At 42.4% G+C, this 16,375-nt stretch overlaps 1 protein-coding gene across 1 annotated transcript in view; it reads right to left on the reverse strand.

Moving 5' to 3' along the window:
- Positions 1-1,404: 1,404 nt before the first annotated feature.
- The window catches only part of SMC1B (structural maintenance of chromosomes 1B), an 85,506-nt gene continuing 70,535 nt past the window's right edge, over positions 1,405-16,375 (reverse strand). The window contains exons 18-25 of the mRNA XM_060026004.1: positions 15,695-15,848; positions 11,999-12,097; positions 9,991-10,147; positions 9,338-9,492; positions 8,197-8,348; positions 5,997-6,066; positions 2,854-2,964; positions 1,405-1,497 (exon numbers count right to left, since the gene is read on the reverse strand). Of these exons, the coding sequence (XP_059881987.1) occupies positions 1,405-1,497; positions 2,854-2,964; positions 5,997-6,066; positions 8,197-8,348; positions 9,338-9,492; positions 9,991-10,147; positions 11,999-12,097; positions 15,695-15,848 (991 nt within the window). The remainder of the gene's footprint in view (positions 1,498-2,853; positions 2,965-5,996; positions 6,067-8,196; positions 8,349-9,337; positions 9,493-9,990; positions 10,148-11,998; positions 12,098-15,694; positions 15,849-16,375) is intronic.

Genomic DNA, 16,375 nt, shown 5'->3' on the forward strand with positions numbered 1-16,375 from the left:
GCCACTCCTTGATTAATTAATTAGCACTTGGGCCCAAAGCAGCCTTAAATACAAGACCACCAGCACCTTAGAATTTTTTAATTCCATTTTTAAATGGAAATGAAGTACTATTGAAAACTCTGCAACTTTCTTTCCTACCCCTAATAATGTACAGTGGGCCTTCCGTTTCCATGGGTTCTACATCTGTGGATTCAACCAACCTTGGATTGAAAATAGGAAAGGGGGGCTTCCCTGGTGGCGCAGTGCTTGAGAGTCCGCCTGCCGATGCAGGGGACATGGGTTTGTGCCCTGGTCCGGGAGGATCCCACATGCCGCGGAGCGGCTGGGCCCGTGAGCCATGGCCGCTGAGCCTGCGCGTCCGGAGCCTCCGCAGAGGGAGAGGCCTGCATACCGCAAAACAAAAACAAAAACAGAAAGAAAATAGGAAAGGGAATTCCCTGGTGGTCCAGTGGTTGGTTAGGACTCCGTGCTTCCACTGCAGGGGTCACGGGTTCGATCCCTGGTTGGGGGAATAAGATCCTGCAAGCCGTGTGGTGCAGCCAAAAAAAAAAAAATAGTCGGGGGAAAAAAGATGCCAAAAATCAATACTTGGATTTGCCGCATACAGGCAACTATTTACATAGCATTTACATCGTATTAGGCATTATAAGTCATGTAGAGACGATTGAAAGTATATGACAGAATGTGCACAGGTTATATGCAAATATTATACCAATTTAAATAAGGGGCTTGAGCGTGTTGGATTTTGGCATGCGTGATGCCCACAGATAATAAGGATGACTACGTGGAGAAGTCAGTTGTTACTTGGGAAAACCTGTGTTCTTCAGTGTTTCCTTAACAGAAATTATATTCAGAAAAATTTAAATTGCATTGAAGGAGACATAATTTAATTTCACCTTAAAGTTTTGTTTCTAAAACTGTAGATGGTAGACATTTGAAATTAGACTTTTTTATTGGCATTTTCAATACTGACTTCAGTTCCTCTGAAATAATTTTCCATAAAACACAGGTTTAACACCTTAGAAACTAAGAGTTTCCCTTAAAGATTACTTAAACATACAAGGCGAGATCAGAGTAAAGATGATGCAGGATTTGAAAACTTTCTGACTGGCTTTCAAAAATGGAAGTTAAAACTATGGTTGTTTCTTTTTTAAACTTTCAGAGCTAACTCACAAAAAAATACTACCTGCTGGAATGGGGCCTGGGCACTCCTTAATGGAAGTGAGCTACAGCATCTTTGCCTGGTAGCAATTAAGCTTTTCATAAGTGACACACAGGCTGTCTAGCTTTTGCTCCAGAAGTCTGTCACTCAAGAGTGCTGTGGGGTTGAACGGCAGAGTGAGAACAGTGACTAGCCTGGGCGCTGCGTGACTCTGCTCTTACAGCACAGGGGCATTCTGCGTCCTAACGGGCCTCCTGCTGCTTTCTCTTGTCTTCAGTATCTGGATACTGAGACAGATCTAGGGTCAAAACTCGGCTGAACATGCAGTCGTCATGCTGAAAGGGAGAGAAGACAGTTAAAAGTCAGTTCCTTTACTTAGGGAATAAGTGCTATTAAATGTAAAATAAGAGCCATTGGTGAGTCTAGATTTGCATTTGAAAAGGAACCTCCTTAGAGCCACCTCAAAGGGTATCACTCTGCATTACATCAGCTTTCTTTATTTCTTATATTAGTCTGGTGAAGGGCACCAGAATATGCCACCCGGAAACAGGCCTCTTTTGCATATGGATTGTTTTGAGCCAGAGGCTACTGAAAACCAGCAGATGTAGGAAAAGCTCCAAAAACCAGGCACACGTTTTCCTTTTGTAAAGGAAGTTTACATTTATGTAAAAGATGACACCCTTTCCACTCTTAACTCTTTATCAGTGGAGAAGGCACCTCAGTCTGCAGAGCAAATCTGACTGAACAGCCCTTGTTTACTGTACTTCTCCTGGTCACCTTCCCATCACTTGCCTCCCCTGCCCAGAAGCCCCAAGACTCTTCCTTATTTTAGCCTAGGATGGTATTAAGTCCAAGCTCTAGCCAGCCCTTTGAGTTACTCATTGCTGGGTGTACCCATGTGTGCACACATGATGCACATATTAATAACCTGTTTTTCTCTTGTTAATCTATCTATTGCTGGTCTAATTTACAGGGCCCCAGCCAGAGAACCTGAGTTGGGTAGGAAAAGGTTGTATCCCTCTCCTACACTGGTAATGAGAACTTCCATTTCTCTCTGGCAGCATATTTCCAGTGATCCCCTAACATTAATTAGGCACAGGAAGGGAAGTTAATTTTTATCTTAGCTTAAAGGAAAACACAGGAAGCAAAACCTAATTGTCCAAGAATTGAATGATTTGAATGAGTTGCCCTGCTCCATTAGCTCAGGTAAGTATTTTCGGTGGCTCAAGAAAGGTGTGTTTGAATTCTAGAAGTTACTATACAACTTGGAACTTGCCAATTTCTTTGTTTTTTTTTTTCCTTGGTTAGTTTTGGAAGATAAATAGTTCCTTGTTCTACCACAATGCATTTGTTTTTGCCTACAACATTCAAACATTACAGAAATATGAAACAATATTGACAATTTATTCTAAGTTAATATGTACTATTATTTTATAAACAATTATCATACTGTTCTGCAATTTTCGATTTTCTTTTTCACTTAAAATATATCTTAAATTTCTGTGTACTGCCATGGAAAAATATCTGAGTAGTTACTGTTAAGTCTTATTTGATTAAAAAATCATTTAAGCCTATATTTATAAACTGCAGAAATCAAACAGTATCTATAGACTTCACTAGGAACTTATAATTGTGCTGTCAGGACACTCTAAGGTGATTTTTATTCCTCTCCCCCATTTACTTATCTTTACCTCTGGATAGATGCCTATCAGTGCATCAGCTTTGCAATATAACTCCTCTTTTAGGGAAATGATTATCATCTGAAACTGGTCCTGAGTCTGCTCTTTGATATAACTCGATACCTGGGAGGGAGGAGAAAGCACACATTTCATCAGTAAAGAAAGGTCTCGTCTCTCGGGGTCTGGAGGACAGTGATTCTGCATGTCTCTGAATCTGCCCATTTTAGGTGACAAGGCGCTTACTTCCCTTTCTGTTAATTCAGTAAATCCACTAAAACTGCAGAAATGGAAATAGCTCAGATTGTAAAATAAGAGGTTAGTAAAAAATATATAAACCTCATTAATTCTATACCTGAAAACTTGGAAGAATATTTTTTTAAGAATAAAGCTCTAACTTAAGATACTATCATGTGAATACGAAATCAACCTTTACAACAAGATAAAACCACCACTCAGATATTTTATGAGGGTGAAGAAGGGCTGGTATTTAAACTTCCAACTTCCTATGTTGCCAACAAAGCCTCAGGGTGGGAAAAATCTGGTGGTTCTATATGTATTCACAATCCATAATCAACTCACTTGGTTAGAGGGGAGCTCAGCAGCTCCTTCAGGAGGCGCAATTCCACGGGATGAGAATAAGAACAGACAGGCTGGAGAGAAATGGGTCTCGGTGAACAAACTACTCAGAATTTGGAGAATGATAAAGAACTTAGACTCAAACCACAGTTTAACAAGATACTTGCCAACTCCCTGGATCTCTCTGCAATTCCAGAGGGTGTCTTCTCCATGTGTATTGGTCCTGACTGCACGCAAGATACTAAGGGCACAAGTTCTGGAAGGAGGAATGGCAGCTCTGGTTGAGGAATGAGTCACTAGTTGAGGTGAATGATGAGAGAGGAGGGAAACGGCTTTGGGCTAAGAGGCTGAATTCATAGAAGGAACTGCTGCATTAGAGGCAATGGCAGCCACTATGATACAGGTCTTTAAAAAGTCTTGGGATATTGATAGAATGGAAGAGGAGATGGGATGCAAATACGTAAGGCATGCATTTTGCTAGGAGAGTTGCCTGTGATCAATGCTGGGCACCCTGATCACAAGAGGGACTGGAAGCGCCTTCCAAGCTGCTCATATTACATCACTGCTCATACTCAGTTCAGCAGCGGGGTGCCAGGAACGTAAATCTCAAAGGGAAACTGGAAATTAAGAGGTTTTTGATACATAGGATAGGTGCAAATAGAAAAGTCTTAAGAAAGACCTAGTATGTGAAGATGCCACTAATACGAACATCTAAATTTTGCTAGAAGATATGGATCCCTTAAATGCTACAGAGAGAAGGGGCAGTCCACAGTGATGGATCCCACCCACCCCCCAGACCACACACAAAGGGTGTGGGATACAAAGTACTAAAATTAACCTTCTGAGGGGAAATTTCTCCCAAATGAGTGAGGCTATGGAGTCCAGTTAGCTGATGCAGACTGGCTGGCATTCAAGAGAGACAAATCAAGATTTTCTTTTCTTCCCGTTTTCTTCCCCCAGTAATCCTGAAGTCTCTGGTAGGTCACAGAATGTGGCTCTTGCCTGTTCTCTACAACGTTCGGGGGACTTTGGATTTGTTTTCTAACTTCTGTGGGGGTGGTGTTGATGTGCTATTCTTATGTACGCTATGACATGTTTAAAAAGCAAGGTCCGGGACTTGGCTGGTGGCGCAGTGGTTAAGAGTCCGCCTGCCAGTGCAGGGGACACGGGTTCGAGCCCTGGTCTGGGAAGACCCCACATGCCGCGGAGCAACTAAGCCCGTGCACCACAGGTACTGAGCCTGCGCTCTGGAGCCCGCAAGCCACAACTACTGAAGCCCGCACACCTAGAACCTGTGCTCCACAACAAGAGAAGCCACTGCAATGAGAAGCCCGCGCACCGCAATGAAGAGTAGCCCCCACTCGCCGAAACTAGAGAAAGCCTGAGCGCAGCAACAAAGACCCAACGCAGCCAAAAATAAATAAAATTTTAAAAAAAGTATAAAAAAATAGATAAGGTCCTAGAGAGGTTTGGGTTAGATGAATACAGCCTGGGAAATCTGAAAGATGACATTGTTGCCTAAAATTAGAAGTTACCACAGGCTGCAGCTCCTGAAAAATCCCCTGACTCTCCCAGGCATTACACATGAGGTTCAACAGAGTAACAAATCAGGGAGGTCAGTTTCAGAGACTCAACCTGTCAGGGTGGCACCCCAAGACTGACTACATCTCTCGGGGCTGGACTCATTAACCGAGCTCATAAGACTAAGGTATAAACCAGAATGCCAGTGTACAAATTAACAGAGATATTATCTGTCAGCATGACCAGAGCAGCCTCCTTGTAAGCAGCTGTAAATGCAAAGCCCAGTCATTTCATTCATCCATTTCTGGAAATGGATGGCTCTGGAAGTAGGACCACAACACAGGGACTCTGCAGGATGGAGCTGTCCCAGCCCTGGGCAGTGACAGGCACTGCCAGTGTTTGCCGCTATCCTTTGGTCACGTGTCCATGGTCAACCGCATTCTCAGGTCAAAAATCTACAGTCAGGATGTGTGGTCTGAGAGCCTGTCTCTCAGGTGGCTTTGTGTATCTATGCACTGATCTTTAAGGCTGACTTTCAGTTGTGTCCTTAGTTCCCCCATGGTCTCAAATACTGAAAACAGTGCAAGTGTAGTAAATGACTATAAATTTTAATAAACGAAGGGGAGCAGAATTTTGAACTTTAATTCCTTTGGAATTTTATTTAGATATGTTATTTTTGGACTTTATTAAACACTAATTTGGTCCTGTTTGCCATGTGGCCTACTATTAAGGTCTGCTGCTACTACTACTACTAAGGTCTACTACTAGGTCCCAAAAACCTAGATTTAGGGAAAAGCAAGTCACCCAGTAGCAATGTTGTGGATCCAGTATAGTGATTCTCACTTGACTCCCCAGGAACTCATTGAGGGTCCCCTAAACCTTGAATGAAAGCTACTACCCTGAATCATCTTGTTTTTAGATTTTTAACTTAGAAAAATCTATTTTTAACCAGCAATTATCAAATAAACATGTTCAGGGTAAATTGCCTTCTGACTGCTGCATCATGATCCTTGAATTATAGACACTGTACTGGAAATTAAAAGCAGAAAGGAACTTACTTTGCCAATGTTAGTATTGTCCAGGGCTGCATCTACTTCATCTAAAACAAAGAATGGAGCAGGCCGAAAACTAGAAAAAAATTATAATCGCTTAAGTTACAACTTTGTTTTACAAGACTTGGAGGAGAGGACTAAGAGTATTCAGGATAAATAAATAAAACACATCCTTTTGGATGCTTTTGTCTAGGTCACCAATGACCTCTATGTCGGTAAATGCAACGCTCAATTCTCAGTTCACATCCCAGGTGACCTTTGCAGATGGTATGGGGTGGGGGGGGGGTGGGGGGGTGGGGCGGGGCGGGGCGGTCCTCCCCGTTCCTCTGACGTCAAGGACAAGGACATGGCCTCCGCCCGGTGCCTCACCCATTGCTCCAGGCCCCAGTCTCCTAGCAGCTCCTCCTCATCTCTCTAACTTCTTGACACTGCAGTGCCTTCGGGGCTCAGCGCTTAGAGCACTCCTCCATCTGATTAGCTCCCTTGGTGATTTCATCTGCTCTGGAGGTTTTAAGTATCTTCTATTGATAGTTCTGACCTCTCTCTTTAACCCTGGCCTCACGGGTCCAACAGCTTCCTCAACTCCATGTGGGTGTCTAGCGTGAACTCGTGCAAAATCAAACTCCTCACCTACCCCTCAAACCCATCCCTCCTGTGGTCCTCTCCAGCTTAGTGAATGGCAGCTCTCATCACTCCCGTTGGTTAGGGTCCCTCCTACCCCACGCCCTGTCTGCTCCCACCCTGGTCCAACCCGCCACGATCCTCCAGTCTGACTGCTACACGAGTTTCCTAATCCTGTGCCTGCCGCTGCTGCACACAGTCTATTCTCTACAGGCGCCAGGCTCCCTCTGGCCTCAGGGCCTTTGCACTTGTTCCTCATGTCTAGAACATTCTTCCCTTAGAATTCTCCCCTAGAACATCCATCCACGTGACTTGCTCCCTTATTTTCTTCAAATCTTTGCTCAGATACTACCTTTTCAAATAGGCCTTCCCAGAAGACTTTTAAATATTGCAAACCCTTCCCTGTTACTATCACCATTCCCTTCTTCAATTTTCTCTATAGCATCTGTCATTTTCTAATAGTCTCTATATTAGAGAATTACTTTACTAATACACCTTATTTACCATCTGTCTTCCTCAACTAAAATGAAGCATCTTTGAGACAGGGAATTTGTTTTCTTCACTGCTGTCTCTAATGTCTATTTTTGAAAAAATATTTATTTGGTTGCGGCACACGGGATCTTTAGTTGCGGCATGTGGGATCTAGTTCCCTGACCAGGGATCGAACCCAGGCCCCCTGCATTGGAAGCATGGAATCTTAGCCATTGGACCACCAAGGAAGTCCCTCTAATGTCTGTTAACACCACTCGACACACAGTAAATATTTAATAAATATCTGTTGAATAAGTGGGACGGGGGTGACACCTAGTATTAGTCTTATTCTGCTAAGATTTACTTCACACAGGCTCTTGTTTAAGTTCCTGCCTCCTGTTTTTCCCAAAGTCCTCCTGCATTAATGGCATTTTCTTTTCCTTTCCTGTAATTGCCAATTCCTTTTCCTTCTTGAGACCAGTAGAAAACAGCTGTAAAACTTTTATGTTGATCTTTCTGATCATGATAATAGAGAGGCAGCATCATCTATACCTTAGTTCTTCATCTAATGCTTTGAATGTCAAAAGTTAATTGCCTTAATTTTAGCTAACATTTTTCCCCTTGCTTTATTTTACAAACGTTAAGTGTCACCATCATCAGTGGAAATGAGGAGGTTAAACATTTTTTTCAGAAGAAATACTTTAACATTCCTTACTAAATAGCAGATCTCTGAATAGGGACAAGGAAAATAATATACAAGTTAGGTGTTTTTATTTTGTTTGGCTTTGTTGTTGGTACTGTTTTTTGGCAATCCTGATTTCACACCTGGCCATTTGATACTCCTTTTTCTCCTTTATTTTCTATGAAGCTGGAATATTAGTAGCTACTGATAATAACAAATTGAATAAAAATCTGTCGAAGACTGAATTCTCTCTTAGATTTGCTGCCTAAATTGTTACAGGCCTACAGCATAACCTGACTTGTCTGGCTGAAAAAAAGTTTTGTATCACGTACGCTAAATATGACTAAAGAAAAGTAATTAACAGATCTTCTGTAGGAAGGTCTATTTGGTTTCTGCCCTGATGCAAAATCATATAGCTCACTGTGACCTTACCTGTGCACAGCAAACAGGAGAGCCAAAGCTGCCACACACTTTTCTCCCCCCGACAAATTATCCATTGGCATGAACCGTTTGCCTGGGGCCACACAGTTATAGCTAATTCCCTCCAAGTAAGGCTCTTCTGGGTTTTCTGGGCTAAGAAATGCCTGAAACACATGTTATTTATTTAGCAGCATCAGAAAAGCTATTAGTAAATTTCAACATGGAATTGCAACAGAGTTTAACTACAAAATACTCTTGGTTAGATTTTCCTCCATTTTGATGGAAAAATATCAATGCCTGTAAATAATGTATTTAGCTCTATGTATATGTAATCACAGACAGCAAGGGTGTCTGGGGCGGGGAGTAGAGGGAAAGCATTCTAACATAAAGGATAAGGCCTTCCCATCAGGCTGCCATTCAAAGCTCAGAAGCATACGCTGCAGTCTTACTAAAACAATCTTCATTCAGTTCTTTCAATGGTCCTTTCATCAAATCTTTATTGATGAATCCTGTCCTTTAGTCTTACTTTACTGAAAATAAGTTATTTTTGGTGAAAATTCTAAATATATGATTCAGGATTACCTCAGTCATAAAAGGATCCCATGAGAAAGAGGGAAAAGCAGATAGATCAGATCAGATCTACATCTTTAGTCCACATTCAAGTCCACAGTATTTGCTGTGGATGCTGATCACGGAATGGAGAGATTACAAGGGGCACATCTAGATTTGAACGCTGCCTTTAGTTCTTTCCCTCTCCTTTGTTACTCTGGGCAACTCCACAGACCCCAGATCAACCATTTTCCCCAGATCATCTACATCACCCTAACTTTACTACAGAGATGGCTCTATAAAATCAAATTAGTACAGGTGACAGAATTCCAGAACTGAAAGAGAACCTGGAAACCAAATGCTCTAACCCACTCATTTTGCAGATGAAGAAGCAGGACCAGAGAGATTCTGACTTGTCCAGGCTGGTTAGTGGTGGAATGAGTAGGACCTAGAACACAGGTCACTGCAATGACCAATTTCCATGAGCTGACTTTGCCCGGTAAGTGGGTCATTCAGATAGTGTGGTGGCGATTTCCCACCAGAAAAAAAACACACCACCAATAACACGAAGTTCCCACTCATATTTGAGGTGAAAAATACGTACTTGGGCACTGTTGTTTCTGCAGAGCTTCTTGTAGATCTGATCAATTGCGACTGAGACGTGCTCAAAACATTGGCTGAAAAGATTGTATCTCCTTTTTTTCACCTGTTCAAACTCTTGCCTACGTATTCTGGCTTCCTTTCTGCTGGCCTCAAAAGCTAAGAGAGAATCAATGTTCTTTATTTTGGAGACCACCAAGGGCTTCTCTTATTTCACCTTTAAAGCATAAAATATTTTTTAAACTAGATTTTGAGTTTGGTTGTCTTGAGTAAAATCTACCTTCAAAACACCTCAACTATTATTAATTCCAAGAAAATGACTTAAAACTGATGAGCCCTTTTTCTGGTAGGGCTGATTTTTAAATAATAATAACAAACTCCAACAGAGTATCTAATATGCCTCTTACGCTGGTATGAAATAAGACACTATTCTAAAATAATCAATACACCAGTCTTTAAATGAAAGCAGAACGCTTTTCAAAAGGAAGGAATTAGTGATTCAGTATTAAAAGTACATTACTATAAGATAATAGAGGAAAAAAATATATAATAAAAACAAAGGTACAATTCAGGGGGGATTATTAGTAAATGTTATAGAAATCAAAGCTCCTAACACCCATGAATATGATATTGCTAACAACTAAAGCTTAATTTCACCGTCTGTGTACTCCTGAAACTTGTCTCTGACAGTCTTTAGGTTCTCCGGGGCTCTGAGGTTTGGGGCCGCTGTCCTCAGCAGGACATCTTCCTGGGATGCTACTTGTTGCCGTAGGAGTCTAAGGTGGGCCTCAATTTCTTTATCAGATTGTAGAGCCTATTATTGGCAAAGAACAGCAATGGTTAGCATGCCGTTTAGATCCAAACTGCTAAGGTACAATAATTAGGCACAGGGCCCTTCGGGATCTGGCCCGTCTCCCTCCGCATCCACTCCTGCCCTCCTTTGCGGCCCTCTCTGAGTCTGCAGTGCGGTCAGGTCACACTGCTGTAGCTTCCTGAAGTTGGCTGTGCTCTTTCATAGCTCTAGAGTCATAGATGCTGCTCTCTTGGAACGCGCTGCACCTTCATCTTTCTTAATCTGGCTAAAAAAGTAACAATTCACGTATCACTTCATTTACTCGTTCATTAAAAAATATTGATCATCTACTATGTATTAGACACTGAGGATTCAGTGATGAAAACTATTCTGTCCCTGCCCTTAAAGAGCTCACAGGGAAGTCAGACATGCAAACTGGCGTCTGCAACAGCGCGAAACCCTCCACCAGGCAAGCACAGGTATTATGGGGCAGGCAGAAGGGATCCAACCCATCTGGATGGGTAACACTTAAGCTGAAACCTAAACAATGAGCAGAACTAACTTGAGTGAAGCGAGAAGGGAAAAAGTGATGTAGGCATCACCTTCCAGGAAAATTTTCTTGACCCCCTCCCAGAGGGGTTAATTAATATCTGATAAAGGTGACATTTTAATTCATCGGGAAAAGAATTATTTAGAAGATGTTGAGTAAACTGGTTAACTTACGTACCTTTAAAAAAAACAGATTCTTACCTCATACCATATATAAAGATAAATTTCAGATTAATTAAATAGGTGAGTGAAAACAAAAAAATCACTAACAGGAAGAAAATATTTATAAATATTTAGTCAGTAATGTCGTGGGGAAGGACTTTCTAAATACGAAAGCACTGAATAGACTATAAAATAGATCAGAACTTTATTCTGATTGCCAAAAGTACCACAAGTACAATGAAAAGAGCCCAACAAATGTAACAAAATGTATTAGAAACATCTGAAATTAAAAGATGTGGTAGCTACTGCTACTTGGTGTCCATTCTCCATTTCTTCCTTTGTAACAGAGCCCATGTTTGACCATCTCCCTCATACGTCCCAGGAACCCTGCTTGGTCTAAAGCTAAGTCCATCCCACCCCCAACAGTGATTGGTCAGGAATGAACATGTGACCCAATTTAGGCCACTGTGATGAGAGGACAATTGGTAGAGCTTTGTGGAAAAGCCTTTCTTCAATCTTTAGAACAGCACCACTACAAAAGGCAGTCTCTCTCTTCTCTGAGGGTTGTGGTTGGGTGGCTGGAAGGCCAAGAAAGGCTACAGTCATTTTGCCCTCATGAGAGAAGCAGCTTCAGGACGAAGTCAAAACACAAAGCAAAATATGGCTATAGGGTTAAGAGAAAGAGTGAGAGCTGCTAAATTAAAGAGACCATGAAACTGGATTCCAGGTTTGTGCTCTGTAGCTGTGAAGTATTTGTCGCCTACTGAGGGTACTGCACTGGGACACAGACAGGGCAATTCAGGATGCTGGAGTATGTTGGCTACTTTTGTCTATTTCAGGACTTCTCAAAGACTTTATTATTCATTCTGAATCTCCAAGAAGGGAATAGACTTTCAAAACACTGACAGAAACTTTTCTTCTTCGGCAAGACATTTCATGGTATTGGTGTTCTACAGAACACACAGTAAGAAACGGTGATATAAAAACTTTAAATGTTTTAAACATTTTATGTGTAACCTATTTAGACTATTTCTTAAAAAACCATTAGGAAATCTACTTTCTCCCCTAAATTTATGCTCTATCATCTAAAATTATTCTGCAGTATTTAAATATTCACTATTACCATGAGTTAGTCATGAACAACAGAAATCTTTCAATTACCTTCAAATCCTCTCTTAGAGAGCTGTAGTCTATCTCAATGGCGGCTTCTTTTTCATATATATCCATTGTTGCCTGGGTACTTTCTGCTTCAGGTCCCAACTGAAAAACATGAAGCCCTTCCCTTGTTATCTGAAATGGCGATCTCTACTCATCTGTCTGTCCCAAGGCCTCCAGTTGATTGCCACCTCATGCAGATTGAAAGTTAAAACCCTTATGTTGGCCTGCAAGGCCATGATGGTCTGGCCTCTGCTTCCCCTTTAACTTTACTTTGTGCCAGTCTTCCTGGTACTCGCTTTGCTCCCACTACACTGGCCTCCTTGAACAGACCAGGCACACGTCCACCTTAGGGCCGGCACACTGCCCTCTGCCTGGACACCCTTCCCCTAGATGTCTGCATCTCTTCATCTTCTACGTTGTCTGCTAACCAGCTGCCTTCTCTCAGGACATCCATGGCCTCTGCATCTAACATTGCAAACTCTCCTCCACCAATACTCTCTATGCCCTTCCCTGCTTTATATTTTCTTTAGCCTACAGCATCACCAAATACATAAATATTTTATCTGTTTACCATTTTGTTTCTGTGCCTATCTCTCCCCTAGTAGAATGTGAAGGAAGGGATTTTTGGCAGTTATACTCACTGCTGTGGTCTCAGTGCCTAATGCAATGCTGACAACATAGCAATATATTTCAATTTCAATATATATCACTCTGAATGGAGAGAGGAATAGGAAAGAAGGGACAAATACATGAGCACTTACTCAGCTGTAGGCTGGTCTTTGGTGTAATGCTGATACCAAAAACAAAGACTTACAAATTAAGAGAAAAAAACCCCTTTGTCACTCACTCTTTTCTAGACGTTCTCAGCTGAAACAAACCCAATAAAACTACTTTTGGAATTAAGTCTATATTTTATGTAATATATTTATGTTAAAATGGTTCACAAGGAAGTGGAACTTGAATACAACATGTAATGCTGAATCCCTGAATCTCATGGTTCCTGTTGATGTGATTCAACATCGTGTTTTTTATTAAGCTTCTATATGAGTCATCTGATGCCTTGTTATTCAAAGTGTGGTCAGTGGGCCAGCAAGAGCAGGCCTCGCCTGGGAGCCATTAGAAATTCAATCTCTTAGGAAACAAGATCCCCAGATGCTTCATGTGCACAGTATGGTTTGGGAACCAGTGATCTGGTATAGTCTTCCCCACAATAGAAGAATCTTCTATGAGAATCCTGGCAGATGTAGGTAACTTACCCTCTGTCTGCACACCTCCAATGGAAGGGAAATCTCAGGTTCTACCTTACAATGGTTGTAAGACAATGATTCCTTACAACTGTTGTAAGACAATTAATTCTATTCGGCGATCCTTGTCCAGCCCTCTGGAGAGTCACAATTTATACCTAATGCCTTTTCTGTTTTGGGCTTTATACACTACCTTGTATAGCACCCCTATCACATGGCTGCTACTAGATGTCTTGTAAAATTTTAATCAAGGAACTCCCCACTAGAGGCCCTCCCTCTTTCTAGTAGGAAGTGTTCCCTAGTAGAAGAAATCTGACTCTGTCCTAAATCCCCCAGCCCTAGTATCCCCCTTAGGACCAAAAAGAACAAGTAGGGGCCGTCCTCTATGACAGACCTTCTTCTCTTCGAGGGATAACCATATTCTCCAAGACTTCTCTTCCCAGCACGACGCGGTTGGGGCCTTTGCACTATCGTGGACACTTTACTCTCCAAGAGCACCATGCTTAGCGCGCGAATGCAGTGTCCCAGGTGGCTTGATCCGCACAAAGTGGAGCAGAACTATCACTTTTTCTTTTTAGATAATGATTCACTATTAATCCAGCTTAAGGTATTAATACCTGCTTTGAAAGAGCCCACTATGAATATGAAAGTCATTCACACTAATAAACAAATAATTTCACACTCATGATGGGCATGTTGGAGAATACTTCTGAAAGTTCACACTAACTGAAAGAATAGGACCAAAGCAGCAGGAGGAGTACTTAACCAACAGCATTTACCTAGATGTCAGTCATTACAGCTGCTTCTTCCTCTGCACTATTCTATGACGAACCTCTTCTAAAATTACACTGCCTTTTAAACAGACTTTCCATTTCTCTCTATATTATTGTGAGTACTGTTTTTCTGCTCCCATCCACTTCTGCTGTTACAGATGCCTCCCTTCCCTCTCTCTGCACCCTTAAGAGCAGACACGTGGCCCTGAATGAGCCAGAGTTCTTCCCCAGGATTCTTCTAACTGAGAGGGGGCAGGGGAGAGGTGTCTTTCCCCTCTGGTCAAAGCTGGTGGCTACAGCTGCAGCCCCACGAGGAAAGCTGATCTGAAAAAATAAAGCCAATACATACTGAGCCAGAAAGAGTTCTTGACTGTGTTCAAATTCCTGGACCGAGTCACGTATGAGACTGCCTCCATTCCAGCCCTAGCCCTTTACCTGCCTTTTCCCCCTTTAAAGCCATCTGAGTGGGGTTCAGGACACTTGTGGCCAGCAAAGGGTCTTCTCCTTTCCTTATCCTTTCCTTACCTTCTATCTGGGATGTGATCTCTGCTAAAATAGAGAAAAAAGACTTTTGGCCGAGCTGCGCAGCTTGCGGGATCTTAGTTCTCCATCCAGGGATCGAACCCCGGGGGCCCAGCAGTGAGAGCACCGAGTCCTAACCACTGGACCGCCAGGGAATTCCCAAGAAAAAGGATGTCTGAGTATATCACACCAGAATTATGCTATGAGAAGTGTTCAATATTAGCAGGAGAAAAACTGTTTTATAGTTACTTCAAATTGAAGAACTCAAAGGACTGAAGGCCTCTTCTAGAGTAGAAATTGGATGGAAATGCATGGATTTCTGACTGCGGGCAGAGCAGAAAGGGGAGGAGGGATGTGGAAGGGAGACCACAGAGATTCACTAAAGAACTCAGAGATAATCTGAGAGGTAAAAGAAATAACTATTTTCACCATCCTCTGGATTGGCTAACAGTAAGATATTCTTCCTGAACTGTATAGGCATATCTTTCTTAACCTGAGTGACAGAACTAAGGGTGTATAAACTTCCAGCCAGCCTAAAGAGTACTGTGCGATACAAACGTGACGAGGAAGAAAGGAAAGAGGCAAACAGAGAAACGTCCACCGCTGGCCGACGCTGGTCTCGCCCTCTGGCTCCGTGGGGCCTGCTGTTGCCTCCCCTCCCCCACACTCTCACCACCTGGACAGACTCAGTGAGGCACGTTTCTGCTGAGAGAGAACCACCTCAGGTTGTCAGTGAAGGTGCAGAGCAAGACCCCTCCACACACCGCGGACAACGTTACCAGAGTACAGAGAAGTGCTCACGCCAGCAGGCCACTGGCACCTGGCCTGTGGCTCACACCGCCTCCCCAGCACCCCTAACTCCAACAGGTTCAAGTCTCTGACCCCTCTTGGGCATCTGTGCACAGGTAAGAGACTCTGGTCCATCCTGTGGGGCTCAAAGGACATGGATTAGCAAGAGAAATAGAACTGCACAAAATGCCCAGCCCTGTGGCATGAGGACCATCCTGCCCTTTTTCCCTCCTAGAGACGTTTTTTCTGCCCTTAAAGGAGCTTCAGAACAAGAGAAAGAATCTGCATAGATGCAACTTCACTAAGCAGCCAAAGGCCTTACATTAAGTTCCACACAACTGCACATATTTTAAAATCATTTGCTAGAATACCTCCACTTCAATGATGTCATCCAGTGACCCCAACAAAAGAATTATTTCAATGTCTTGGACTTTGCAATCAAGCAACATGTTATGTTTCTCTAACCGCTTCTGTTCCAGAGAAGTTTGAAGGATTACAACTTTTTTTTGCCATTTTCCCACTTCCCTGTAAATACACAGATATGAAAAAGTGATTATATTTTACTAATTATGTAAAGTTGCACCAAGGAAGAAAAACATGTTATAAATGTACATGAAAAAAAAAAAGATTTTTTCTTATGAGTGCTGTTAAGTTGCAGAGTTAGCCCATGGATGCTTGTAATTTAAACTTCAACACTCCTGATAAAGGCCATGAATATAATTATTTAATCCAAGGGAGGATTTTCAATAATAAACATTATTACTTTAATCAGGCTAGCACCAATACAGTGCTTTCCTAGTTACCTTATTTTTGTTTTAATTAATTAATTATTTTATTTTTGGCTGGGTTGGGTCTTTGTCGCTGCACGCGGGCTTTCTCTAGTTGCGGCAAGCAGGGGCTACTCTTTGTGGCAGTGCGCAGGCTTCTCACTGCGGTGGCTTCTCTTGTTGCGGAGCACAGGCTCTAGGCACGTGGGCTCAGTAGTTGTGGCTCGCGGGCTCTAGAGCACAGGCCCAGTAGTTGCAGCACGCGGGCTCAGTAGTTGTGGCTCG

This window comes from Delphinus delphis, chromosome 11, assembly GCF_949987515.2.
Source record: "Delphinus delphis chromosome 11, mDelDel1.2, whole genome shotgun sequence".
NCBI lineage: Eukaryota > Metazoa > Chordata > Mammalia > Artiodactyla > Delphinidae > Delphinus > Delphinus delphis.